Source organism: Phasianus colchicus, chromosome 2 (genome assembly GCF_987193195.1).
Source record: "Phasianus colchicus chromosome 2, bPhaCol1.hap1.1, whole genome shotgun sequence".
NCBI classification, from domain to species: domain Eukaryota; kingdom Metazoa; phylum Chordata; class Aves; order Galliformes; family Phasianidae; genus Phasianus; species Phasianus colchicus.
Window position 1 is genome coordinate 82,832,259 of NC_143437.1, and position 27,425 is coordinate 82,859,683.

At 37.4% G+C, this 27,425-nt stretch overlaps 1 protein-coding gene across 2 annotated transcripts in view; it reads left to right on the forward strand.

Moving 5' to 3' along the window:
• The window catches only part of LMBRD1 (LMBR1 domain containing 1), a 66,144-nt gene that overhangs the window by 11,709 nt on the left and 27,010 nt on the right, over positions 1 to 27,425 (forward strand). The window contains exons 4-7 of one of the 2 annotated variants that reach the window (XM_031611364.2): positions 4,656 to 4,753; positions 5,429 to 5,496; positions 9,599 to 9,714; positions 13,298 to 13,371. In XM_031611364.2, coding sequence (XP_031467224.1) covers positions 4,656 to 4,753; positions 5,429 to 5,496; positions 9,599 to 9,714; positions 13,298 to 13,371 — 356 coding nt within the window. The remainder of the gene's footprint in view (positions 1 to 4,655; positions 4,754 to 5,428; positions 5,497 to 9,598; positions 9,715 to 13,297; positions 13,372 to 27,425) is intronic. The other variant, XM_031611365.2, reaches the window with a different exon arrangement.

Consider the following 27,425-nt stretch of genomic DNA (forward strand, 5'->3'; position numbering starts at 1 on the left):
ACTAAATTAAATAATTGTGTTAGGAAAAGCTTTATTTTAGGAGATATAAAGCTTTCTTCAGTGTTTTCCTCTCAGGTGTTTTTAAGTGGGTAGTTTTAAGGCTTTATTTGATAAATGAAGGGTTTTCCTTAAAACGATTTTGCTTTTAAACCAGAGGCAAAACTGCTCTCTAACTTTTCAGTGTTATGGTCCTGTAAAGTTACTATGGCAACATGGCTTTTTGACAGTGTACTAGTGCATGTAAATAAAGTTACCTTGAAGTTGTTGTTTCCAGACAAGATTTGTTACAAAAGCCAATAACTCCTGTAGAAAACATTTAGACTGAAGTTAAGGGCTACATGGCAGCAGGGAATTTGTGATGGGCCAGAAATTCTGGGTGTTGAACCTTATGTGTAGGTCATGTATCAGAGTTCAGAAGAAGTATATGATTAGTACTTGCAGCCAGCAAATACTAGCCTCAAACTTTAATTATTTTGGTGAAGCATTAGTTGAAGAATGAGAGATTTAAACTCATGGCTGTGGGATAGAAAGCTGCTGCTGAAGTTGATTGTTACTCAGCTTAGCTGACTACTTGTCAGGTAGGCTTATGAACTGCTGAAACTCTCAGTCTGTGCCTATGTGTTTACCAGTGTTTTCCTGCAGAACCCTCAGTGTGAGCCATTGTAGCTACATGAGGCTTCTTACCTTCATGACTGAGTTGGCACAAAGCTTTATCTGCACCTGGAATTAGCTCAGCTCTATTCTTGTAGTCAATAGCATGTAGTGCAAGAAGTATCACCTACAGCTAGATGTTGCCATGAACTTGAAGTGTGCTATTCATGCCAGTAGGGATCCAGTTTCCAACAGTGTGCTTTTTTTAACCTCTCTGCTTGGGCCAGTGTTGGTATCTATTGGATGCTTGTTTTGCTAGTCAAAGTTTAGAAATTAGTTGAAAATCACTTTGATTCATAGAAGTGCTGAAGTTGGAAAGAGGCCTCTGGAGATCATTTAATTCAACATCTCCTTTTGCAGCACAGTTTCATGCAAGTTGCCAGCTCAATTCAGAGCATCTCCAAGGATGGAGACTCTTCTATGCATTCAAGTAGTCTGTCAGTTTTCTGAATCATTTTGAAGTCGCTGCCATATTAGTATCACTTCTGTCAGTGTGGTGAGCTAAGGCAAAAGGTATAGCATACTGGAGAAGATGCAAAGATATGTTAATATGACAGGTGGATGGAGGAGAGAGGAACTGGGATGACTCCTTGTATCAGAGGTATTTTGCCATTTGCTGATCACTGAGGTTCTTGTAATTAAGCAGATGTTCATGATTGTTTCTTTTCTTATTGATGTGAGATGCTGATGTGCTTCATTGTCTGCTTCAAGTATTTGTCTAAGAATAGTTACACCAAAGTAGTATTTTTAGCTTTACTTTTACAGTACATAATTAAACTGTGTATTTAGTCTTTAACTGGGAAGCATGACCCAGCTCTGTAGTGGAGTTTTTGCTAATTCTATACATGAGTCAGGAATGGTTTTTTCCACATTATGTTGTAAAGTGCAGGAGACAAATCTAGAAGCCCCATCCAGGCTGAATGGGGCTTTGAGCAACCTGGTCTAGTGGGAGGTGTCCCTGCCTATAGCAGGGGGTTGGAACTAGATTATCTTGAAGGTCACTTCCACCCCAAACCATTCTTTGATTCTAAGCAGTTCATGTTGTGTAATTCTAAAGATTGGGGTTGATTACTGCAAAGAAAAATCTAAACTTGCCATTTTCTTAGGTGTGAGAGAGAAAAGTGGAAAGTTTTCAATAGACTGGGGGAGGAGGGTAAGGGAAATGACCTAGTAAAAGCAGATAAGTCTTCAGTGTCCATTTAATACTTATTACTTCTCCAAGTGCAAGTGTAGTTGCTTATCAGTACCATCAGTCTTGCTGTCTTTAGTGTTGTTTGCTTGCTTGAAATGGACTAGTTCTGAATAGAAAACCTATAGGTGTAATGAGTATCCATGCCTCTTTAGGGAGTTGAAAAATGAAGCTGCAGAAGATCACCAGGCTTCCATGACTTCTCTAAGTATCTTGTGTTGTTTCTGCTATTGGACAGTGGTACTGGGTTTGATGTACTGTTGGCCTGACCACATTGTTTTGTAGTCTGTACAGACTGTTACAGCACAGTTTTTCCTCAAATTTGTATTGAGAATTGCAGAAACAATACTTCATGAGTTTCTGTAAGATTTTGCTTATTAGAGTCTTCCAGTAGTTTAATAGCCAGCACACTCCTTAGAATGTGTAAGGCTTGAGTTGGAGTTGTGTGTGAATAGCATCAATTTGATGCAGAGTGAGACTAAGCCATTGCAATTAGGCTTCTTCATCCTTCTATGGGTAACGTGGAGACTAGCTAGATAAACATTGATGTTCTTGTTTAACTATATTTTTCAATTTTTATTAGTTTAATCAATTTGTTAACTCTTCTGTAGCTATGTCTTGTTCCCTTCTTTGAGAAGCTGCGTTTTTAATATTTGTCTGAGTTCTGTCCTTAAAGCTGGTCACAGCTACTGAGGTAACCTGCCATATACAATTTCATTGCTAGTAATTAATCTTCCAATTAGTTGAAGGATTTTGTTTCTTCTAGCTGATGGAAGTGTTTACAAAAGGAGATGGTAGTACTTTGCCTCAAATTACTTTAAAGTCAGCTTGACATAAGAGGGATTGTTGGGATCTTGGAAGCTTTATCCTTCATTATGCCCAACTTCATCTCCATTTTTCAGAACTCTACTTTAGGTTGCATAAAAGCAATTCTAAACCCTTCTGTATTGTTTTCTTGATGTTGTTAAACCAGTATGGATTTCTTTTCCTGATCTGATAAATTCCTGGTTACAGTAATAAAATGGAAACATTGGTGGGAACTTCAATTGGATTAACTATGGCTTCACAGAAGCTGAAGTGATTTTAAACTTTTGGTTAGGTTAATCTGGACTGTAATTTGCTCTGCTTAAACTGGCAATGAAAAGAATACTAGATATGTGAACTTCATCCTAGATTTCACAATTCTGGTAGAAGCTTTTTAATATTCTATGTAGAGCTGCTTACACGTGGATCTAAATTTGGTTTAAATATTCTGGAATGCAAATGTTATCTTAAATGTCTGTATATTTTCATGTAAGCCATTGGATGTGAATTTGAAGGAGTTAGCACTACTAGTATCAATATGTATATTCAGTAGGAATTAAATACATTGTCATCTTATTTGATTTTTTTGAATGACATGGATATGAACTGTTTATATCTTCTAATGTATTAGAGAAATGATGTATTTAGAGCAACTATTGGTAGTTTTTCAACTTCCTTTACTGTAGAAGTTGAATCTGATATTAATTCAGCTGCCCTTATTTGATGTACAAACTACTAAATATTCACGTGGTCATGAAATTGAATTGAATTGCTGTGTGTTCAGTACAGGTTTCTGGTTTATAAAGTTCTTCTGACTCAAGCCTAAGCTTGTTACTTTACTGTTTTAGTTGAAAGGTAACACATACACAGCTTGGAAGCCTGGAATAGATTAATCTTGGAAAAATGTCTTACTATTGCTTTTCTGGCAAGTAACTTGCCAAGCACCTGTGACAGTCCTTGAAAAAACTAAACATAATGCTGTTGATAGCAGTACTTGAAAATACTTTAAGAAGTGTTTTCTGTACTGAATTAGACTTTGGCTGTCATACTGTGTGGTGCTCAGATGGTTGTTGAATGGCTTCTCAAAAACTTGTGAAGACTGGGTGAACTATACTGCAATTCAGATTTCAATATCCAATTAAATAAGACTTCAACAAAAATAGTTTAGCTGATTAACTTAGCTGATTGTCTGTATCAGTTGATAACAGTTATTTGCTATGTACTGTAGAAGATAAAAAAAAAAAGCTTAGGAAACTGGATGTTGGAACAATTAAAGATGTCAGGAAACAGTTTCATAACAAAGCGTATTACAAATTCTTTCTTTTCTGAGGACTAAATAAAAACAAGTGCATGATAGTTATTAAATAGGTCAGTCTCTAAACACCAGCAGTTCAAACTCAGCTTGTACTTTATATAAAGAAAAAAGATTTTTGATTTGAGAGACTTAGTTCCTGGAAGCAGTCACAATATTGAAGCACTTAGCGTACTGCTCTAGAACATCTAGGAATGCTTTCAGGTATTTAGAACTGAATTTTGTTGTTGATGGATGTGAAGGTTTGTGAACAAACCAAAAGCTGTTTGTTATTTGGTATACTTGGGTACTCTGAATCTAGAAGATCTGTAGGATCTGTATGTCTCATTTGTAAGGTGAGAGGTCACAAAATTAAGTCAGTACAGAAGACAGAACATATAATTGTTATTCTTAGCTCTTCTGTAGCATGGTAGTTCCATACATCACCTCCATGCAGGAGAGTGATTCCTTTTAGTCTCTTTCTAATTGCCTCATTGAAGATTGATCTGAAATGGTTAGCCTAAAGAGTTAACTGTAAAAAGCCTTTGGGTTAATAAAACAGCAGTAATTTACAGGCCAGACATTAAAATTTAACTTTTCAACATTTGAAATTGAGCTCTAGAATGATAAGAAAGCAGCTTCTTTATTCTTTCATTTGGGTTACTATGTAGTAAATAAGTGTCAATCTGACTTGTATTTTTACTAAAATCTTTCTCCTAGCCTTATACTCCATCATATTGTTCTGCGTCTTTCTGTGGATACCATTTGTCTATTTCTATTATGAGGAGAAGGAAGAAGATGATGGCAACACATGCTCAGTAAGTTGTCTATAGCAAAGCATTATGGCAAAGGAAGTTAAAAACATACCAGAAAGATAAAATTTTTTTCCTTAAGTTCTGGAAATATCTTTGGGTTAAGAGGATTATGCTGCTTCTGGGGTAGAACTAAATCTGAGTATATAGTTGCATTTTTGTGGAAGTAGGTGATAGTAATTTAACTTAAGCTTGTACTTGGTGATGTCAGTGTAATCATGGAAGATTTTTGCCATGGATGATAATCCAAGAAGCACAAATGCATGCCATAAGCTGTTATCTTCTAAATTAAAGCAAGTGTTTACTTAAATAATCTTTTAATCAGTAATCATGGTCACTTTTAAATGCATTCATTTGTAATCTTAACATGAGGGAAGGCTTATAATTGTGGTCATAATAAGCAACAGTGAAATCTTGCTAGTAAGAGTTTACTGAGTTTATTGTTTTGAACAAGTTCACTGGCTTCTGGCCAGATTTAAGATGGAAGCATGATTCAGTGTTGTTCATGGTCCTCAAGTTACAAGCCTATTCAAGAATATAGTTCCAAGTCCAAGTAATGTACTTCGTTATGTTTTGCAGTTCTTTTAAGTCACCTGTTGTGTTAATTATGCTTTGTAATAACCTGCTGAATAAATCCCTTTGGATTTATTTTACATTAATAACTTTCTTTTTAATATACAGCAGGTTAAAATTGCACTCAAATATACTCTGGGATTCATCACAGTTTGTGCAGTTCTTCTCTTAATTGGGTAAGTATTTATGTATTGAATAGTAACAGGTGATGTAACAGAACCCTAAATTGAACTTTTTTCTATGCAAGGTTAAAAGGGTAGATTGTGATGCACTCAACCTTTATAATCAATATATATCTTTATTAGGGATTAAATACTGTGGTGTGCATCTGAAATGCAAGAGTGGAACTAGAAGCTAAGATGATTTTTCCTCAGTTGTGGAGGTTCTTAGACTAAGTTCTGCCTCCTTGTGCAGTATAAGCATATCTCAAGAGGATGATGGCTGCAACTTCTGTTTACAACTGTATTGACATCTTAATGTACAACAGGGGACAAAAGATACGTGCTTTTAGTGTTTACTGTCTTTATGACCAAATGCTTTCCTGGATGTCCCAAATGAGCTTTTTAGGAGTATGGGTAGCAGTCTCCCAAATAGAAGTGCTCTGTGGAAAACCATAAATATAGTGTTATATATACAGTGTTATAATGTAAATATAGGGTTTTACTTGACATAATTAATCTTTGTACAATGAAGGTTTTATTAGCATTAGTTTAAAATGAAGATGGAATATATGTTAGTGATCTATACTGGAGTACTAAAATATGAGCTGGAAACAAGTTAATACTTTCTGTTGCATGCTGTCTTATTTGAGAACTGCTTCTAGTTTGGAAAAACACTTTGAATTAAGTTTCCAAGAATTTTAGTGTTCTCTAAATTGAAAGTAAGTTATTGACTATTAAGAAATGTGATGGAGAGGAGGCTCAGCTAGCTTAACCAAAGTCTAAAAATATTACTAAGTGCTCTGACAAAAAGCTGTTTCTTTCATCATGTACTTGTACTACAGGTGTACTTATAGAAACTTTTGCAATATTTTGTTATACAATGTAGCTTACTTTATTATACATTGTACCTGTAGTAGGGGTGTCCAGTCTCTGAGTTTTTGGAGTCTGTAAGTAGGCTTGTTCATTTCAAGTAAGTTGGAACTTGATTCTTGATGTCCTAATTATCCTCTGCTCTTCTGCTTGTCCTTTTTAAAATATGCAGGATTTGTAAGCTACAGTGACTTCCGTAACCCTCTTTTGGTGCTATGCTATGTAACAGTGAGCTTGTCTGCAAGTTAATCACAGCCCAAGCACTACAGCTTTAAGCTAGTTAATAAAGTTTCTCCAAAAGTTTGGGTTCAGAATAGCCAGTGATCCAAATCTGTTGCAGGGAAGCAGAACTCCTTTAGGTACCAGTATGGAGTGTAGAATTTCTGGTTTGTAATCAGCAGCTCTTTTTTGCTTTTACAAGAAAGAAGTTACACGCTTTCTTTTAAGTTAATAATTAGATAGCAGTACCATCCTAATGCCCTGGCAATAGTTAAGAGCCTGTATTATTTAAATTGCTTTGCAGCAACAGCTTATTATTGACTGACTCCTTTAAGGGAAGGTTTAAGACTGAACAGCTCAGTTTAGGAAACAAATAAGAACTGTACTGAGGAAAAATGTGAACTTCAGTCCCATTACATAGTAATTATGGGTGTCTATAATCTGAATGTTTTATGTGCATATTGCTATGGAGGAGTCTCAGCATGAGAGGCTTTATTTAATGTGGGACTGAAAACGATCTGAGTCAAGCTGGTGATAGCAGGAGAGTTTTTTCACTGGTTTTAAGAGGTAAGCATGTGGTTAGGATCAGATCAACATTAAAGCAGATTGGAATCTTATGTATGGGATTTAACTTTAGGAATCTAAGCTTAGTGGACTAGGATAGACTCCTGTATAGGTGCAGTATCAAGAGGTGCTGCAGTATTTCCTGTTAACTTGCTAGTAAAATAAACTTTGTATTGTTCTTGTGCTCATGTGGCTAGTGTCTTTTACAAGAACAGAAGTTTTCTTGATTGATTTAATAAATTGTATTATTAAAGATCTGTAAATAGCTTTTCTATAAAGACAGATGTCAAGTGAAGACCTTCTCTTTCCTGTTAAGAATTATTCAAAGAAACCACAAAAGCTTTATTAAGCCTGAAGTTTAAGAATAGCTTAGTTGTGGATAATTACTTCATTAGAGATCTATGTCATTGTTATTAAAAATGTTCTGTTTCAGATAATCTTGTAGTTTTGATCTAAGTTGATGTCACTCAGTGAGAGGGATTCCTGTATCTGAATTGTTAACATGAATATTTGTACTCTAACTGTAGCATCTTGTTATGAAGCATCTTAGTGTGGCAATGATATGTGTATCCGTAGTAGCACTCAGTGTGTAATTTGCAGCTTATCACTGAAAGAAAAGCGTAAGAAAATAAACTTACTGGGATACTCAGAACTAAACTTACTTGTAATGCCCTTCCTGTCTTAAAATTGTCTGCTTTTTAAATATAGTTTGTTTATTCCTGAAGTGTTCATGGTTAGGTTGGAGCAGTGGGCAGCCTGCTGTAGTGGGTGGCAACCCTGTACCTGACATTCATCTTAAAACTGGATGATCTTTAAGGTACTTTCCAACCAAAGCTGTTCTATGATATCATATGCTGCAGGCAAAGAGCTTGAGATATTACAATCTATGTTAAGGCATCTCTATACAGCAGCCTCTTGAATTGAAGTATTTGAGGCTAATGAATATTTCAGTCTAAAAATAGTTTTCTTGACTATCAGTGTTCAACATGAAACTTGTTACATTAGATTTCTGTAAGTTAATACTTTCTGAAAACTTAAAGAAATAATTTAATTAGAATTATGTAGGTTGCAGCAGTACTCTTTAGGAAAATAGTTTAAAACTCCTTTGTCTGAGATTGACTTGCTTGAAATAACAACTAGTGATGATCTTTGATTTAAGGATCAAAAAAGACCTGTCTATACCTGTGTGGTGCTAGTTCTGCCAAATGTTAATAGTTCTGAATCACTTCTGTTCTATAGCCTATACCTTGATTATAATCTCAACAAATGTTTTAAACAGAATGTTTATGTTTAAGAAATTTCTTTTGTGCCTGGAACTCCAAGTGTGAGACAACGCTGAGCAGTTCTGTTCAGTTGCATTAGCTGAGTTCTCAGTTACACCTGTGAAACTGTATTGGCACTTGAACTCTATCTCACTGTCAGTAGACTGACATAATGTAATGTGCTAGTGGTAGTTCAATAGTTATTAGCATATCACCATCTTGTTCTGTTGATAGCTACTATGATCCATTAACCATTTATGTAACATAGCAAAATAGTTAAGACTTCTGTCAAGTTTCTCTTGCTTAATGTTTGTGAAAAATTAGCCTAAATTGCTCTGTACTACATTGGTGTAATGCATGAGCTGTGTTTTAGAGCTCCTTTGGGACTAGAATAGATTCAGGTCTGTAGACAGCTAGGCATGTTACCTAGTCCTTGCTTTTGCTGTGACCTGTGAAGCTAGAGCCCAAAAGTCCAAGTGGGATTGTCTTCTGGCTGGTTGGCTACTAATTGAGGGCCCCTGTTGAGAATAAAAGCAGATTCCTGGTTACTTAGGACTGAAATGTATGAATTTCCTGCAACTGCATTCTGCAGTGAGGCCTTTATTGCTGTATGGAACTTGAGAAGGAGTAGAATTGTAGACATTTATCTCCCTGACAGGATTTATCTGAATTTTCATTGTGGAGCGTGTAGAATGGGTTACTGTGGATTCTACTCTGCTTATTAACCTTTGGCTTTCAGGTTTGTAGGTACCAAACAAGAAATGGAATGCAGGAGTGTTGTTGTAGTAGTAATAGTGAAACATAGACAGGAAGTTTGCTTAAATACTTGGTGTGGGAGTCTTGAATTTTATTCTAGAATTCATAAATGGAGGTTAAAGAAATTGTTTCAGTGATGCTTATTTTTAAAAAATACAAATAGCCAAATGAGGTGAGTAAATCAGATTTATGTACTTTTAATGATGCTTGAGTGTAGGATTCCCTTTCCTCTCTTAGGAATGGTAAATGGAAAATGATTTGTTCATTGATCTCATACCTGACTGCACATGATCTCTGATCTAAATGAACTGTATGTATGGAATGTGAATGAAATGAATATTGCCTTTAGAATTTGTTAAATTTAATGTTAAAACAATTTTTCTGCAGGGATAAATGTATTTCCATTTTCTGAAACTGGAAGTAAATTTTAATATTTGCCTTGCTAGGATAAATAAGACTCTCTCTTGTTCTAGTGCTTTTGTTCCTTTGGATATTCCCAACAAGAAGAATTCCACAGAATGGGAGAAAGTGAAGCTGCTTTTTGAAGAATTTGGAAGCAGCCGTAAGTCTGAGATAATTTGTTCTGAATTTTGCTTTACTTGTTACCGGGTTATTCTGGAATGCTTACAAATTAACTGAACAAAAAGTAACTTTTCTGATGGGACTATTTTCTAATTTGTGTTTATCTGTTCCCCTACAGTTATTCTTCATAGTAAAAATATTCTAATTCAGACAAAAAGTCAGAACAGTTTAAGTATATAATGTATGTAATGGGGGATTAGTAGTGTCAGCTTTCATTATTGTCCTTTCTTTTTAAGCATTTTAATACTGTCTCCTATGATATTTCATTGTGGAGGGACTTGGTGGGGTTGGGAAATAGTACTTTCTTTCCATAGAGTTCTCACTCATCACAGCTATAAATGTTACTTGGGTACTTTGCAATCAATGAGCTTCAGTTCAGTTAATGTGTATCTTGTGGTATAGCAATCTTCAGTTGGGTTAATTGAGATATTGCTGGTCACAGAGTGAGAATATCTCACAGACAAAGGAGTCTTATGGATCTCATGAGTTTTTTCCTCTTCATTCTTCTAGTGTTAACCTTCTCTAAAAATTACATTAGAATTGGAATAGTTCAGTTGGATGAGACCTGTGAAGATCATTAAGCCCAACTGCCTTGCCTCTTCAGGGCTAACCAAATGATAAAGTATATTAAGATTATTCAGATGCCTCTTGAACACAGCCATGGGACATCAGTCATCTCACTAGGAAGACTATTCCAATGTTCAAGCACTTCAATGATAAAAAATTTATATCTAGTCTGAACCTTCCTTGGTTCAGTGTTGATGATGTTATGAGTGGGAATTGCACAATTCCAAGGATCATCAGTTCCTTGTCTGTCTCCTCTTCATGTTTGAGTTTGGCTGGGGGTTCCATGTTCATCCATGCAGGCCTCCTGGCACGCCTGCCTGACTTGCTGCTTCTTCAGGTGGACTGTGTTCTTGAACTCAAAGGAGATAATCTTTGAATATCAACCAGCTTTTTGGGCCCTTCTTCCCTCTAGGGCCTTGTCCCACTGTATTTTTCCGAACAGATCCATGAGTAGCTAAAGTTTGCTCCCTTAAAGTATAGAATTATGATCTTGCTCTTTGCCTCACTTTCCTCTGGATCTTCAGCTTTACTGTCTCATGGTTACTGCAGCCAAGGCTGCCTTCAGTCTTTGCATCACCAGTCAATCCTATTTTTTACCTCAGTATGAGACTTAACAGAGCACCCTTCTTCCTCTCTCATGTAAGTAAGGAGGCTGTCACTGATGCTTTCCAGAAGCCTCCTGCTGTTGTTTCTCTAGCAGGTGTTAAGGTGCTTGAAGTCCACTATGATGACCTATACCTGTGAATATGAGGCTACTTACAGCACGTCCGTGACTGATGATGAGTGGTCTTATCTGTAGCTATCTCCTCCAAAGCAAAATTTCACTGTTTTAAAACTGAGGTGGAAAGGAAATGCTAAGACCAATGTAAGTAAGATGGAGTATTGATGTATGCAGGTGTGAAAGTAAAACTTAAGTATTTTCCATAAAAAGTGGATCTGTCTTTAGAAAACTGCTTCTCCCTGAAATAGGTATATTCAGAGCCTCTGTTTCTTAGTGAAGTATCTTAAAGTTGTCATGAACAGAATCTGTCCTCTTGATAAAGCGTATTTTGAAATAAAAGGATTTTAATAATTACAGATTAAGGTATTGTCACCTTGCTGTATTCTTATGGAAATACTTATCTAAAATCATGCTTAGAGTGAAGCTTGTGCTTTTTCATCTAGAACCGATAAATATTTGTTACTGATTCTGCAAGAAAGCTTTTTATTTATTCAGTGCAATGTCTAATTCAATCAACTTTATCTTAAGAGCAGTTAAGAGCTTTCGTTGAGAAAGCAATACACCATTTACATTTCTTTAATGTAGTAGAAATGAGAAACAATGAGTTGGTAGAGAGTACTGAATATGAGCTTTCCACCTACAAAACTGTACCTACTTTCTGCTTTACAAGATTGAATTTGTTCTCCCGTTATTGATAAGGAATCTAAGTCCTGTTTCTGTATGTTTTGTGTACTCCCTTCTATTTTGGATATTTCATATGCAGAAGATGCATAGGAGTTATCTTATTTTTGATTTCAAGTACTTGTCTATGGACCCAGTTAAGTCTTGAGACAGCAGTAATTGAGAGTACAAAACTGTCAGTTGCTCTATTGCTACCTCAGTAATATACTTCACACACACATTGATTTCTTTACAAGCTTTGGAATGTTTCCTTATACTTTTGAGCTGCTGATTCCATAGCAGGAATAAAATGACAAAATAACTTTTGCTTTAGGAGACACTTCAGTTTGCTGGAGCTGATTCCAGTGTGCTGCATGTACTCCAACTTGTGTATCTAATGTATACCTGACCTGACATAGTTGTCTGTTACTGCTTATGGAAGTGTAGCTGTTGGACAGGTCTGAGGATTCGTACTTAGTGTTCCTTACAGGATTGTTCATTATGAGCTCTCCTATAAGCTGTTCACATAAACACAAAGGGTAGGGAGGACAAATCCATTGTCTTGTTATAAATTTTGCTGTCACTTTATTTCTCTTTCTGAAGTAAGAGAAGTATTCTGACAGTACAGAATGAAATAATGTTGCTACTAGCATAAACAGTTTTTAGGAAGTAGTTGAGCTCAGATACAAACTAATTTCTCTATGCGACCTTGACATGACTGTCAATTAAATTTTCAATTCTGTAACTGTTTTTGCTCTGAAAGTATAGCATAGTTAATGTTTATTTCTGGTATGCACACAAAGATACTGGATTGAGATGTGCAAGTCTGGATTTGGTTTCTGGCTCTACTAGCATTTTCCTGTGACTAATGTTCTTGGATTAAGCAATAGTTGAGACTAAAGGGACCTGAGGTCTCAGAACACATCTACTTCAATCTTCTGCTGCTCAGAGGCTTTGTTAGCTAGTTGTTTGGTTTTTTTTTTTTGAAATTCCAAAGGATGGAAGCTCTTTCAGTTCATGGCAGAAAAAAACTTTCTTATCAAGTATGATTATACACACTGTCAGTATTCAAAGAGTTTGTTTGCAGCTCTTTAGTTCTCTGACTCTTCCAGTTTGTATCTGTATGTATGTGGTCTGAGCCAAGTTGAGGCCAGCAGTCTGACTTGTTTGGTTACTTGGGGGAGCTGTGCTTGGCTGATTTTTTATTTTTTTTTAATAGCGCTTTCTTATGAGAAAGGGGGGATAACAAATTTGAGATGAACCATCCAGGATGCATGGTTACATTGTGGAAAGCTGTCACAATACTCTGAATGCTAGAAATAAGTCTTGGATGGAGGTGTTCAGATGGTGGGAGCAAGTTCATCAGTGGCTATATACGCGTCTGACTAAATGTGTTATCTTCAAGCTTCTAGTGAAAGAGGAATTGCTGTCCTGCTTCTTGCAGTAGTGGAGAAAGAGCTATGCTAGGTGAAATTCCTGTCTGAGTTAATATCTGAAAGTTACAATTGTTTTCTTGTTTTGCTTTTCTTGTTATGAACTGAAATGTTGAAAAATCACAGGAAAAGTTCTCCTACCTCTATTGTAGGAAATTACAGCAGGTTTGTTTTTTTTGCAGATGGCTTGACTGCTCTTTCATTTTCCATTAGTTCCTTGACTGTGATTGGAATGTTGGCAGCTATCACTTACACAGTAAGTTATCATGGAAACATATCAAGTCTTTATTAATGCTTGCCACTGTCATGGACCACACTCCTTTGGAAATCCATTGTTGTGCCAAATAGCTTGAGCAGTATCTTCTAGCTGTTTTTGTCACTCTTTGAAATAATACTTCTAATTTCTTGGAGTTAGAGTAACTTTTTATTGCAGCTTAAGGACTGGTTTCACTACTTGAGTGTAGTTCAGACTTGGCTTCAATTCATTTCTTTTGGGGAGATCGTTCTTCCATATGGCTTGTGGTACAAACTTGCTGGTTTCTGCTGTTCTAAGTTCTCTAACTTCTTTCATTCAGCAGTGGAGAACTATATGTTCATTCTTATTCACTGCAAAATATGCTAGATTTGGTTTGGTTACTCTGTGTAATTCTGAATTTAACTTTACTACGACTATTCTACATCAATGTTTTTACTCCTATGGAGTTTCACAAACAGAAGTTTTATAGAATAACTTGATGTGCAATGAAAAATTTGAAACTTGCTTTTCTTAAGTCACTGAATATCAGCTGGTTTTTAATATTACAGTATTAATTGTAATCAAGATAAAACAATTTTCAAAGCGTAACATTAACTGCAGGTGAGACTTTAAAGCTGGTATGAATTCATTGTTTTCTTGATAGATGTTAATCTTTTAAGTATGCTCTTGCTAAAACGGTTCTTTCATTGCAGCTTGATAGTAACATAATAGAACCACATAGTTTTCCTAGTGAATTCTAAGTGGCTCAGTAACAATAGCTCAGAATAAAATTATTCAATTATCTTGAAGTGCTGCTAGTCAACAAGATGTTCTGTGGCAGCTTGTCAGGTGAGTGAACAAAACTATTGCAGACTAAGGATAAAGGAGTGCTATTTATGATTAAGTAACAGGATAACAGGGTGAAGTGCTTACTAAATACTATCTTTTGACTCCTAAGTAAGTCTAAATTTAGTACAGAAAAATCATTAGCTATGTTTTGTTTTATCTATATTCATGATGTTCAGCTGATGTAAGTTACAGCAGGAGCATGGGAGTCCATTCAGTATAACTATGTAAGTGACTGTCAGAACACCGAGAGCTCAGTTATGATCAGGCTCTATGCAGTAGGTAGGAGAGCAATTTGGTTGACCAACTAACAGTAGTATCTAAGGTGAGCTGAGTTGTTCTTAGCTCTATTAAGTGCTTGCTTTGAACTGAATCATTCACCTAATTAAGCCTTTTTGTGACTGATATAGACCACTAAATAGTTCAGACTAACTTGCTAACATCTAGATAATGTGGTGGTCAAAAAAAGACCTGGATCCTTGCTTATCCTGTAATAAGTCAGATTTCTAGTTTATTTCCCTAATTATGGAAAGAAAGGGTAATCTCTTGTGCTCTATGCTAATGCAACTCAACATGTAGACTTCTTGACCTTCAGGAAACTGAACTTAAGAATGAACTTGTTACTTGGGAGAATGTCCTCAGTGTTCTGCTGCTTTTGTATACCAAAGTATGAGTTTATTAAATATTGATGACATCAGTAAGCATTTAAAGTGCAAGGCTTTTTAGTTTTAAAGAAGTTTATTGACTGATGCGTATGTTTTGGTAAGTAATACTTGAAAGCTTTTGAGTTTATTGCTAGTATTTCTACTTAATTTCTTTCTTACTATGTTACTGATGTGGGTTTATTTCTGAATCCAGTTTTTAGGCTCTGTTTAGCTGTATTTCATGTTGTTCTTTCCTCAAGGGTAATTGAACCTGGAAATGTGAATTCTGCTTAATGTTCAGTAACTCCAGTGTGCTATGCCATCTGTGTAGGTTTTCAAATAAAGACAAAAACTTGTCCTTAAGGCTGTTGCCTAATTTTACTTTATTTAGGACTTGTAGAAATACCAAGTAATACATGAGGTTAAACATCAAACATGATAAATATAGTTGTCTTTAATAGCCTGATTATTGAGTTTTATAGATTAGTTTACCTTAATGAGCTATGTATGCAAATGTTTGGAGCACAGAATAATTTATGTTGCTTGTAACTGCTGTATTAGACTCCTAAAACCATCACTGTTTACTACAGTAAGGATTATGACATGGGAGAAATGAAGGAACTGTTTTAAAGAAGGCTTAGAGATGAACTTACAGTGTCTACTTCTTCAAGAGTGCTGTTTAGCACTTCTTGAAGGCAATCATAGAATTGTATGCAGAGACATTGAATTAATTCTGATACGTGAGTGAGCTGAAGTGTAAATGCATCACTTTATGTGAAAGTACCTAATAAAGTCCACATTGTCAGAGTTGGAGTAGGAGATGTTTTCTGTGCTCTGGTGTTTCTTCATAGCACTCTGCTCACAGGTAGTTATGGTAACAGTGACAATACTGTACTAAAGCCATTCTTTGGACAACTGGAGCAATGGTCTCAGTGACATGTGGGTGTGATGTGTCTAGAATTAGATTTGTATTGTGGGCTGTGTTTTTCCCAGTGGAAGGACTTAATGTGAAATTCAATTTAGTGAAAAATTTGTGTGCTGTTATAATTTCCTGAGCCTCAGAGAGAGACTAAGAGAATATAATCTTACCCTGTACCACTTTGGATTACTCCAGACCCTGCGATTGAAAGGAAAAGCATAATTTTGAAAAGAATAACTTGTTCTTGCTGACTTCCCAGGTCAGTGTTTTATATGGTATGTTTTTTAGGTTAGGGTTTTCTGTTGTGTTAAATAAGTAACCTCTAGATTAAAAAAAAATCAGGACTCAGTCAAGTCTATGATGCAGCATCTCTGCCTGCCTGTGATTTTTAGACATCTAACAAAACTAGTTGAATACCTGTTTTTATGCAGGCTATTTACAGTTCCTGGAGATGGCAGGCCTTCGTGGTTAGTCAAACTACTCCTTTGTAATTGGTGGTAGATTCTGAAGTCCAAAAGGAATATCCCCTTCTGTAAAGGGAGCAGAAGAACAAAGATGCTTATGTAACTTGGCACAGATGTTTAGCAGATGATGAGAAAAGGAGAGTGAGAACATAAGGGAACTCTCCTACCATGTATTTCTGAACAGAAGTGATCTTAAATGTTTTGTTCATCCTCATTAAGAGTTGAGGTTCTGCAAGTACAGGTAGAAGTTATTGTTCCCTGACTTCTGAAAATCCTCAGGCTTTTCCACTGCTAGTTCTCTATTTTGTGCTGTTTAAAAGGGTGTGTGTTTGTAAAGAAAACAAAGTAGAGATGCTGATGTATCCAGTCTTCTGTATACTCATTCCTATTATTGTAGAGAAAAATTCTATTCTACATAAATATCTAATAAAGGCTGAAGTGTGTTAAGTGATAGGCTAGTAAATGTCTTCATATCTAATCTGTATCATAACAAATTCTTAAACTAAGGGTGGTTTTACATTAGAGATCTACTATTTTAATGCAAAACACTTAAAGTGAGCAGTAATGCTGTGCTTTCACTTACTGCAGCTGACTTTGATTTAATCTTGAAATGTTATGTCTTAGGGTACTGTGAAACAGGCAGATTAAGTGAATGCTACTTAAGGTGTTTAATATACAATTTATCTGTTCTACAACTAATCAAACATGAACAGTAGTACTCTACCCTAGGACTGGGTTATAGCTGTTCTAAAGAAGCACTTCTGTGCTGTAGTAGTACGCAGTACTCAAAAGTTAAGAGTATTTTGTATTGGCACCATTGAGTTTGTGTAGATACTGAGATCCAAAGCTCACCTGTGCCTATGTATGCTCCTAAGCTTGCTTTCTGGAAACATTCTAGAGAAAATACTACTTCCTTGAGAAAATTGTAAATGACTACAGTTTAAATTATGTAACTAACTTACTGTGATGACTAATCCACTTGAAATCTATTTTAGTACTACTGTCAGCATTGATCTGGTGTTCTGGGCCTCCCAAGTAACTATTGATTTAATGTGTTATTTGTAAGTCTATGGTGAGCTATTCATGCAGTAAAGAACAGACTTGTCACATCTGGGATGATGTTCTTTGGGGTTATAGGGGACACAAATTGAAGCATCGTGCTGGACTAAGATTGCTGATGGTTGCAGACTTGTGATGCTGACTGTGGTGAGAAGTTGGATAATATAGTTTTGTGGCTTTCATTTTCTGTGTCTTTGAATATCAAAATCAATCCAGTAAACTTACTGATGAATGTGTGGAAGAGGTTTTTTCACAGTATGAGAGATTGAACATTCACACAACTGTGGACTTCACCCAGCTTCTAAATGGAATATTATAAAATGATCTGATTAAAGATCCTTAGGTAATTTAGCAGCAGGAATTGCCAAGTCCTGCACTTTGGGAGGAATAACCCCCAGATACCAGAGCCTACTGGAGACCACGCAGCTGCAAATCAGCTTGGCAGAAAAGGATGTGGAGGTCCTGGTAGACACCAACTTGAACTTGAGGGAGCAATGGGCATTTGTTGTGAAGAAGGCTAATGGTATTCTTGGCTGTATTAGGCCGAATATTGCAAGTAGATTGAGGTGAAGGATCCTTCCAGGATTAGCTCTGGTTAGGTTGTACCTCAAGTACTGAGTCCAGTACTAGCCACCTCAGGGAGAGAGGGATATTCTGGGGAGAATCCAAGAAAGGACTACCAAGATGATGAAATGACTGGGGCATCTCAGTTACGAGGACAGGCTGAGAGAGTTGAGACTCCTCAGTTTGGAGAAGGGAAGGCTCAAAGGATAATCTCATCCATGTCTATAAATACCTGAAGTGAAGGTGCAAAAATAGTAGAGCCAGAAGCTTTTTTCTGTAGTGCTCTTTTCTGTGTTTCAGCACTACTTCTTGTCCTGGCACCACAGAAGGTTTTCTCTGAATGTTAGGAAGTGCTTCTGTACTGTGCAGGTGCCTGAGCACTAGTGTAGGCTGCCCAAAACAGTTGTGTAGTCTTTCAGCTTGGAGATCTTCATAATTTGCCTAGCAGTTGTCCTGGGCAACCTGCTGTAGGCTTATCTGCTTGAGCAGGTGGTTGGAGCAGAGAATCTCCAGAGTTCCCTTCCAATTTTGGGAATTCTGAGATTCTGTCTACACTATAGGCCTGTAGGATTTACAAATGTTCCTAAGTGTGGCAGCTGCTTTGTTAAGGCTGAAAGCCCTAGTAAATAAAAACTTGATGGGACAGTAAGTGGCTTTTTGTTTCACTTAACAGTATTTGTTTTGCTGTTATAACCTCACCTAAACTATGTTGGAAAACTATTCTTTCAGAGCTGTTCTTTTACACAAATGAAATGGTAAGGAATACTAAATCTTTTAATCACTACTTTGTATCTACTGCTTTTAAACTACATTGTGTGTTTTATTTATAAACAGTATTCATTGTCTTCAGAGAAGTAGATAGTTCTGTGTTCTAGATGTCACGAGCTTCTCAGGATTGTGCAAAGCTATTCTATGCCAGAGGATAGTAACAACTTCTAATGTGAAATGCAGCACTTGGTATGGAGGAGTTCTGAAAGAAATGTGAATGATTCTTAGGGATGCTCTACAAATCCGTGACCTTGATGATTTATACTGATAGCTTTCAATGTCTGTAGTGTGAAATATAACAAGAAAATGATAAATTAGGACTGCAGTGCTTTGTTTGAAATAGTTTCACAGATGATGTAGTTTAAATCTATTTTCATTAATATGTTTTGCATTGAAATGGTTTTACTTTGCCTTAGGTATTAATACAATAATTGTTGTCAGCTTCAGATTGCTATTTGAATTCAAAGCGAATAACATATTACTCACACAATGATAGGCAGATTAATTTTTGAGTGATCTTGTGCATCTCATTTAGCATGTCCTTGAAGGATGATTATAATTGGCTTTGTAATTTTTCCAAAACATTTAATAAGCATTATTTGATTTCTTGTGGAATTGTAAAGTGATCTTTTTTCCATCCTGGAAGAGGAGACATTACAAAGCTTATTTTTGTCTGCTGACAAATTTAATGACCTTTTCACAAATGATTTTTGTATAGAGTAAGATCTACTTTTCTTTCAATTGAATTTATTAAAGGGGAGAAAGCTTAAAGCCTTTTGTAATCTGTCTAATCTGTCTAACCTTAAAAAGGAGTTGTTTACTACTGATTTTCTGTTATGTAGACTTCAAACAGTTATTGAGAAACCTATGAATTAGTGGCATTTATGGTCATTGCTACTTAATTACTCCAATGCCACTTCTTAAATGCAAAAGAAATGTAGTTATTTGATTTGGTTCACAGAGAAGCAATCATGCATAAGTAAAATAGCAAACCAATTTGTTCTTTTGTTTTAACAACCTGATTGTTACTGCGCTCTTGGAGAACTGTGGAAGTTCAATTGTTAAATCAATGGCAGTTTTCTTACATTCAGATTTTTGAGAGATTACACTTAATTTTTAAGTTTATCTTTTCTTGACTGATAATGTTCTGCCTGATGAAGCAATGCAGAATGTTACAGCTGGGCATAGCAGCTATGTTGAGTATTTAAACTGATTGAGTTAACTTTTTTGACAGTTGTGATATATCCAGCAAGAACAAGCTCACTGCACGTGTTGTGGTGCAGAGGCTGTTGTCTTTGAACATAAGTTTTTAAGCTCCTTGGGTTATGTATCATATGAACCCTTCTTGTCTTAGAGTCGCTCATTCTTCTCTAAAGTTCATCTTTTCAAACTGTGTGGTAGAAATGAATTTTTGTTAATATGAAAAATGAAAGTGAATATATTAAAGCAGAAAGATACTGTCATGATGAATGTTGCAGAAATAGATGACACTTGCATTCAGTGGGGCAGTCAGTTCTGTGCCTTGAAATCTTTAACAGTGTTTTTGAAGAAATTGATGTGCTATAGAAACTGAATATTGGATACTGAAACTTTCATGAGGGAACTGAAGCTTACTGGGTAACATCAAATATTTTTGCAAGAATAGAATGAGCATTAAAAAAACACCACAAAGCTACGCACAAAAACAGTCCATGGGAACATAAAATCCTTAGAGTTGGAAGGGACCTTTTTAAGATTATCTAGTCTAGCTCCCCTGCAATGAACAGGGACATGAATAGCTAAATCAGGTTGCCCAGGGCTTAATCCAGCCTTGCCATGAAAGTCTCTAGGGATGGGGCATCAACTGCATCTCTAGGCAACCTGTTCCAGTGCCTCACCATCCTCACTGTAGAAGACTTTCCTTATATCCAACCTAAATCTACCCTCCTAAAGCTTGAAGCCATTTCCCTTGTTCTGTCATCACAGACCCTGCTAACTAGCCTGTCCTCTTTTCCTGTTGTTCTCCTCCTGTCCTTGTAGGAGAGGTGTTCCATCCCTAGGATCATTTTTGTGGCCCTCTTCTGGATGCACTCCAACAGGTCCATGTCTCTCCTGCATTGGAGACTCCATATTTAGATGCAGTACTCCAGGTGAGGCCTCGACAGCACAGAGCAGAGGAGATATAGCCTCTTCAGATATATTTATCAGATTTTCTCCTTGCTCTTCACAACCTAGGGAGGAGCTAAACAGCTGCTTCTGTGCCTTTCCCTTGAGTTTCCTTGTAGAAGTCTTGGAATTCTTTTAAGTTATGATCTGTTCTCATGTGACTGAATGAGTTGGCACAGAAGGGTAGAGTGTAAAGTTAGTACGTTGAGGATACCTGGCATCTGGAAACACCTATTGGTGGATAGCAGTCTGATGTTTAAACATATCTAATAACTTCAATGTTGTTGGGTCTATGACTTGCCTGTGCCATCTCTCTGTACAGTGGTAGACTTCATTGAGAGGTAATGGCCTTGAGTTGCACCAATTGAACTTCAGGTTGGATTTTAGGAGAGATTTCTTCTCAGAAATTGCAGCATTGGAACAGGCTGCAAAAGGAGGTATTGGTGTCACCATCCTTGGAGGTGTTCAAGAAATATGGAGATGTAGCACTGAGAATCGTGGCTTAGTGGGCACGGTGGATTGATAGTTGGATGTGATGATCTTTAGTTCTCTTCCAACCTTAATGATTCTGTGTGTGAACTACTATCACTGTTAGCCTTGCCTAAGAGTGGCTTGGAAATCCAATGTCTCTAGTTCTGATTTTTATCTTTAGAATGGTAAGGGTAAATAGCTAGATACAGAAAGTACTTTACTGTTTTGTGTAGAACCAGAGATTACTCTAGGGAAGGGAAGTCCAGTTCTAGGTGTGCAGAAAAGAAAGGAACAGTTTAAAGGGAAGGTGCTGTATTAATGTCTTGTATACAAGCTTTAAAATATTGTTGTGACACAGCAGTGTATCACATCTAACTCTACTTATTTGTACTAGCTTGCCTGTTCCAACAGAGGCAATGCTGATGAGGCTGTGTTGTATTAATACAAAGTAGCATTGTAGTTCAGTTGCCTGTACTTAGCAATTGCTATACAGGAAAACATAACCTCAGTGCAGCTTCCCTGGTACTTAAATTACTTAATGTAATTCAAATAAAATGTTAATAACATAATATAGAATACTTTTATACCAAAATATTTTTGAAGTGGAGTTTCTTGTAGTATATTCATACTGCATAAATCTAGCTTAATTTAACTCCTCTGTCTTTAAAGCACTGTATATCCTAAACTAAAGGTGTACTTCTAACAGGCATCTATTTGTATTAAGGCTGTAGAATTGCATGTTTTGCATTCTGTAGTCATGCTTTCAGCTGATGTCTTGAAACAAGCAGCTATGTGAAGTAGTAACTTTGAATTCTTTTATGTCCATTTAAAATTGCAGTGAGCACTTACCTAGCTTTCTTAAGGCTACTAAACATTCATACAGTAGTTGACTCAAGTATTTTAATTTAGCTTTTTCATGCAAATTCACTAGAGGGCAGTGTTCTGCAAGAAATGTTTGTCAGACTAATTTCTGTTTTGCACAAGATTCTGTGTATGTGTATATACACACCTTTTAAAACATCTCAGTGATATGAACCTGTAAGATAGAACATGTACTTGTACAGCACAGCAGAAAGGACTTTCTTGTAGCTTATAATCACATACTTAATTCTTAATATTTTAATGTACGTAAAGCTGGTAAGCTACTGTCAGTTATAGTGCTGTATAGTGCTATAGTTTGTGTACTAAGGTCAGGGTCCTTATTTTGACAGTTGAACGAAGTAGGTAGACAGTGAAACAATCAGCTTGATAGCTGCCTTTTTTCAGTTGATTTTTCACAACCAGCTTTCAGTCCTTTGACTTTTCTAAAAATAACTGCTGCATTCATTTCAGTGTTTTTTTCCTATGCTTATGACCAATTTATGTGCATATGGCGGGTCTGGTTGCTTACTAGGTGTTTCTACCTTCATAATATGCTCCAGAAGTATTTTGGTAGCTTGTGCAATTTTAAAATATTAGACTGGCAGTTATGATTCCCAATGGCAAACCTCTCTGGGTATCTTTAATATCAAATGTTTATCCTTGAAGTACTTGCTTGTTGCAGCTTTTGTAAAATGGGATTTTTCTGACTTAACCACAAAATAGAAAGTGCAGTTGAGTTATGAGTCACTATTAACTTATCTGATAACTAACTAGTAAGACAGTAATGCCTTATGTAGCTATAGTCCGTGAGATTTTGGCAGCTCTACGGTGTTGTAAGATGCTGAATCTGCAGAAGGAGTAACAGCAACTGCTTATTTCGCAGAATAACAAAATTGTAGGGGCTGGAAGGCACCTCCAGAGATCAAGTCCAGGTCCCCTACAGCAGGCTGCACAGGTAGGTGTCCAGGCGGGTCTTCATCTCCGGAGAAGGAGAATCCTCCTTGGGCAGCCTGTTCCAGTGCTCCATCACCCTTACTGTGAAGAAGTTCCTTCACGTATTGGTGCAGAACTTCTTTTCCATTTTATGGGCATTTCCCTGTGTCCTGTCCCCACAGATGGCTGAAAATATTTTTTTTAATTTGAAAATATTTAGTTTTGATTGTGCAATGTGAGGATTGTAGCTGGATCTCTTGTTGACAGGGTAGGAAGGAAGGGAATGAAGAAGGACTGAAGACTAAACAAACTGAAGTAATGCTAATGTAATCCCTGAAGTAGTATCTTAGTGCTCTCTGAAGTACAGAATAAATTTGCATTCTGTAATGCACTGAGGGAATGACTAAGATATGATTCTTATTGTTCTTCAGTGCCTACTGATATTACAATATAAACAATATTGAACTAATTGTTTCCTTGTGACTTGCAAGTTTCTGGCCCATTTTGAATACAGATTTCATTGTGAATTCAGATCTTGAACTTGCTATCACTTCTATGAGTAACAGACAAGATTATCTTCAAAACTTTTCACTGTTTAGATTTGTGGTTAGAGGATAGGTGTGCTAAGTAGGCTTTTGGATAAGTTACTCTTCTCTATTAGACTTCCTAAAGTAGGTGGTCCCCAGCTCTATGAAGCTTTAATATATTAAACTTCATCTATTTGAAGATGCAGTATGTCTTACCTGTGGGCAGACTATCAAATCAGAGTGAAATGGCTCTTTAACATTGGTGCCTCTCTGTACTTTCTGGGTAGTAAGCTGTTAGGGTTTAAAACTATATTTAGCTCTCAAGCAGATCAAAAGAAGTTTTCTCTTGCGTTTTTCTCTTACATGAATCATTTGTGGGGGCTCAATAGGAGAGAATCTTCTCTGAAATTATTCTTAGCCATAAACTTGGTCTTGTGATTTTTTTTTTTCCCTTGCTTTAAAATGATATTTTAATGAAATCAGGCATTATTTAACAGCTTTGGTAGCACCCAAGGACATGGAAGACCTAACCTTAAAGCATGTATTAACAGATGTCAAGTTTGAACAGTGTTTAAGAACAGATTCAGTTCACTTTAGAAAAACTAATGTGGAAATACCATATGCTGTAATTTACTGGTTGTGTTTGGATGACTGCTTACTCATCTTTACTGCTTCACTCTTTAGGGCAATTCTTCTCATCTGACCTAATGTTTCTAGGCACAGGTTGTCTAAAAAATCCTAGAAATTGTTGTTTCAGTGGTACAAGTATGCAAGAACTGTGTTTTATCAATTTTAGTGTAAATTAACATCAGCTTGTGAGTGTTAAAACTTTGTTCAGGGCAGACTTATTCTGCAGCCTGAAGAGAAATGTATCCCTGAAGCAGAATTAGCAGATTCAGCTGAAACTCGATATACCACAGAAGATGACTTGTCTTTCTGTCTTCATTCTATATATTGATATCTTGAAGGACCAGTGTGTCCTACCTTCCCCCAATGATCAGGGAATTTGGTAATCATCTGTCAATATCTATAAGTAAAGTAAGCTTGATGTTCAGGTATATAATTCACATTGGGAACAAAACAAATTACATTTCTTTAATTTGCTGTTGGCTTTTTAGAAATGTAGGCTTAAATTTAGAATTCTGATTTATATTCCAATGTCTTGATCTGTTGTACTTTTTTGAAGAGCGGATGGAGGTTTTCTAGTGGAATCAACTTGTTTCTAGACTTAGTTTGCAAAATTGTGTAGACCTACTGTCATAACAATCTTTTAATTGTGTTTCTGCAGACTGAATGTATTTGGCTACAATTGGAAATGGTTTGGATTCCACAGAGGGCTTTACTTAGCTTCCATTCTGGTTAGGAATTAAGATGGTATGCTTATATATTAACCTAAATTCTTGAGTGGTCAGACTTGAGTGGAGTTTGCTAGGGCTAGTATGGATCCAACGCTACTCACTGTCTTCATGAATGATCTGGATTATGAGGTTAAGTATACTCAGTCAGTTTGAGTACATCAAACAGGGAGAAGGTGTGCTAGAAGAAGGGACCTCCAGAGATCATTGAGTTCAGCCTCCTGCAAAGCAGGCTCCCTGCAGCAGGCTGTGCAGGTAGGTGTCCAGGCAGGTGTATCTCCAGAAAAGAACTTCCAACTTCTCTGGGCAGCCTGTTCCTAAATTCCATCACCCTTACTGTGAATCACAGAATGGCCAGGGTTGGAAGGGACCTCAAGGATCATAAAGCTCCAACCCCCCTGCCACATGCAGGGCCACCAACCTCCCCATCTAATGCTAGACCAGGCTGCCCAGGGCCCCATCCAATCTGGCCTTGAACACTTCCAGGGATGGGGCATCCACAATCTCTCTGGGCAGCCTGTTCCAGTACCTCACCACTCTCTCTGTAAGGAATTTCCCCCTGACATCCAACCTAAATCTCTCCTCCCTCAACTTAAAACCATTTCCCCTTGTCCTGCAGTTATCTACCCTTTCAAAGAGTTGATTCCCCTCCTGTTTGTAGGCTCCCCTTAGGTATTGAAATGCTGCAATGAGGTCACCCTGCAGCCTTCTTTTCTCTAGGCTGAACAAGCCCAGCTCCCTCAGCCTGTCCTCATAGGGGAGGTGCTCCAGTCCCCTGATCATCTTCGTGGCCCTCCTCTGGACCCTCTCCAACAGCTCCCTGTCTTTCTTGTACTGGGAGCTCCACACTTGGATGCAGTATTCCAGATGGAGCCTCACAAGAGCAGAGTAGAGGGGAACAATCACCTCCCTGTCCCTGCTGGCCGCCCCTCTTTTGATGGAGCCCAGGATACCATTTGCCTTCCGAGTGGCAAGGTCACAGTGCTGGCTCATATTAAGTTCTTCAACTATCAAGACCCCCAGGTCCTTCTCCACAGGGCTGCTCTCAAGGACTGCTCTTTCCAGTCTGTAGGGATGCCTCTGGCCCAAGTGAAAAACTCTGCACTTTGCTGTGTTGAACCTCGTCAGGTTCATCCAGACCCACCTTCCAAGCCTCTCGAGGTCCCTCTGAATGGCATCCCTTCCTTCAACCGTGTCAACCGCACCACTCAGCTTTGTGCTGTCAGCAAACTTGCTGAGGGTGCACTCGATTCCGTCATTGATAAAGATCTTAAAGAGCACTGGTCCCAAGACAGACCCCTGGGGGACATTGCTCGTTACTGGCCTCCACCTGGACATGGAGCCATTGATGTCCACCCTCTGTCTGTGGCCTTTCAACCAGTTTCTTATCTGTCGAGTGGTCCACCCATCAAATCCACATCCCTCCAGTTTGGAGATAAGGATGTGGCAGGGGACCATGTCAAAGGCCTTGCTCAAGTCCAGGTAAATGGCATTGGTCACCTTTCCCTTGTCCATCGATGCTGTTGCTCCATCATAGAAGGCCACCAGATTGGTCAAGCATGACTTTCCTCTGGTGAAGCTATGCTTGCTGTTATGGATCACATGCCCTTTCCTCATGTGATCAAGCATGTCATCCAGGATGATCTGTTCCATGATCTTCCCAGGCATAGGTAAGACTCACTGGCCTGAAGTTCCTTCCTACATTGGTGCAGAATCCTATGCTCCAGTTTATGGCTGTTTCCCCTTATGTCTCCACAGACCACTGAAAAGAGGTTTGCCTTGTCCCTTAAGTATATAGAGACATAGGCAGGTGGGAGGACTGGGCTAACGAGAACAGCATTTGTTCATGGTGAGATCTGACTGACAGAGGAGTAGTTCTGCTGAAAGGACCTGCAAATCCTTGTGAATAACCAGCTGAACATTAGCTGGTGGTATAGCTGGTCCTGGGCTGCATTGGCAATAGAGGGGTGATGACTCCACTGTATCTGGCATTTCTCAAGTCATATGAAGTCAGTTTTTAATGCCTCTGGTTTAGAAACTGGAAAGTGGAAGCCCAGCTAAGAGAGAGCTTGGGGAGAGGCTACTTTTCTGCTCATCTAGATGGCAAAGTAGTTTGTTCTCTAAGAAGATTACAGCTGTCTGTATGCATGGCCCAGATTTCCCAATGGAGCTGAGTCTAGCCTAAGTCAAATTCATTTCAGAATCTGAAATCTTAATCTTGTGTAGTTGTGTTCAAACCAAAATGCTTTAGAAAGCATGAAATTGTTTCCTGCTGCTACTAGCCTGTGATAGAAGTTGTCTTCCAGTGTGTGTATGTATATTGCTCCTGTACTTAAGAAGCTTTAATATAGGAACTGAAGTTGCTAGTTGCCTTTTGTGATTAAGGGGAATGAAATTAAACTTGACTTACAAGTCTATAAGGATGTTTTTAATATTTGGTGAAACTTTCCTTGAAACTATAGAATATTGTTACTTACTACTGAACTGAGTTCAGTAGCAGATAATTATTGTGTAATGAC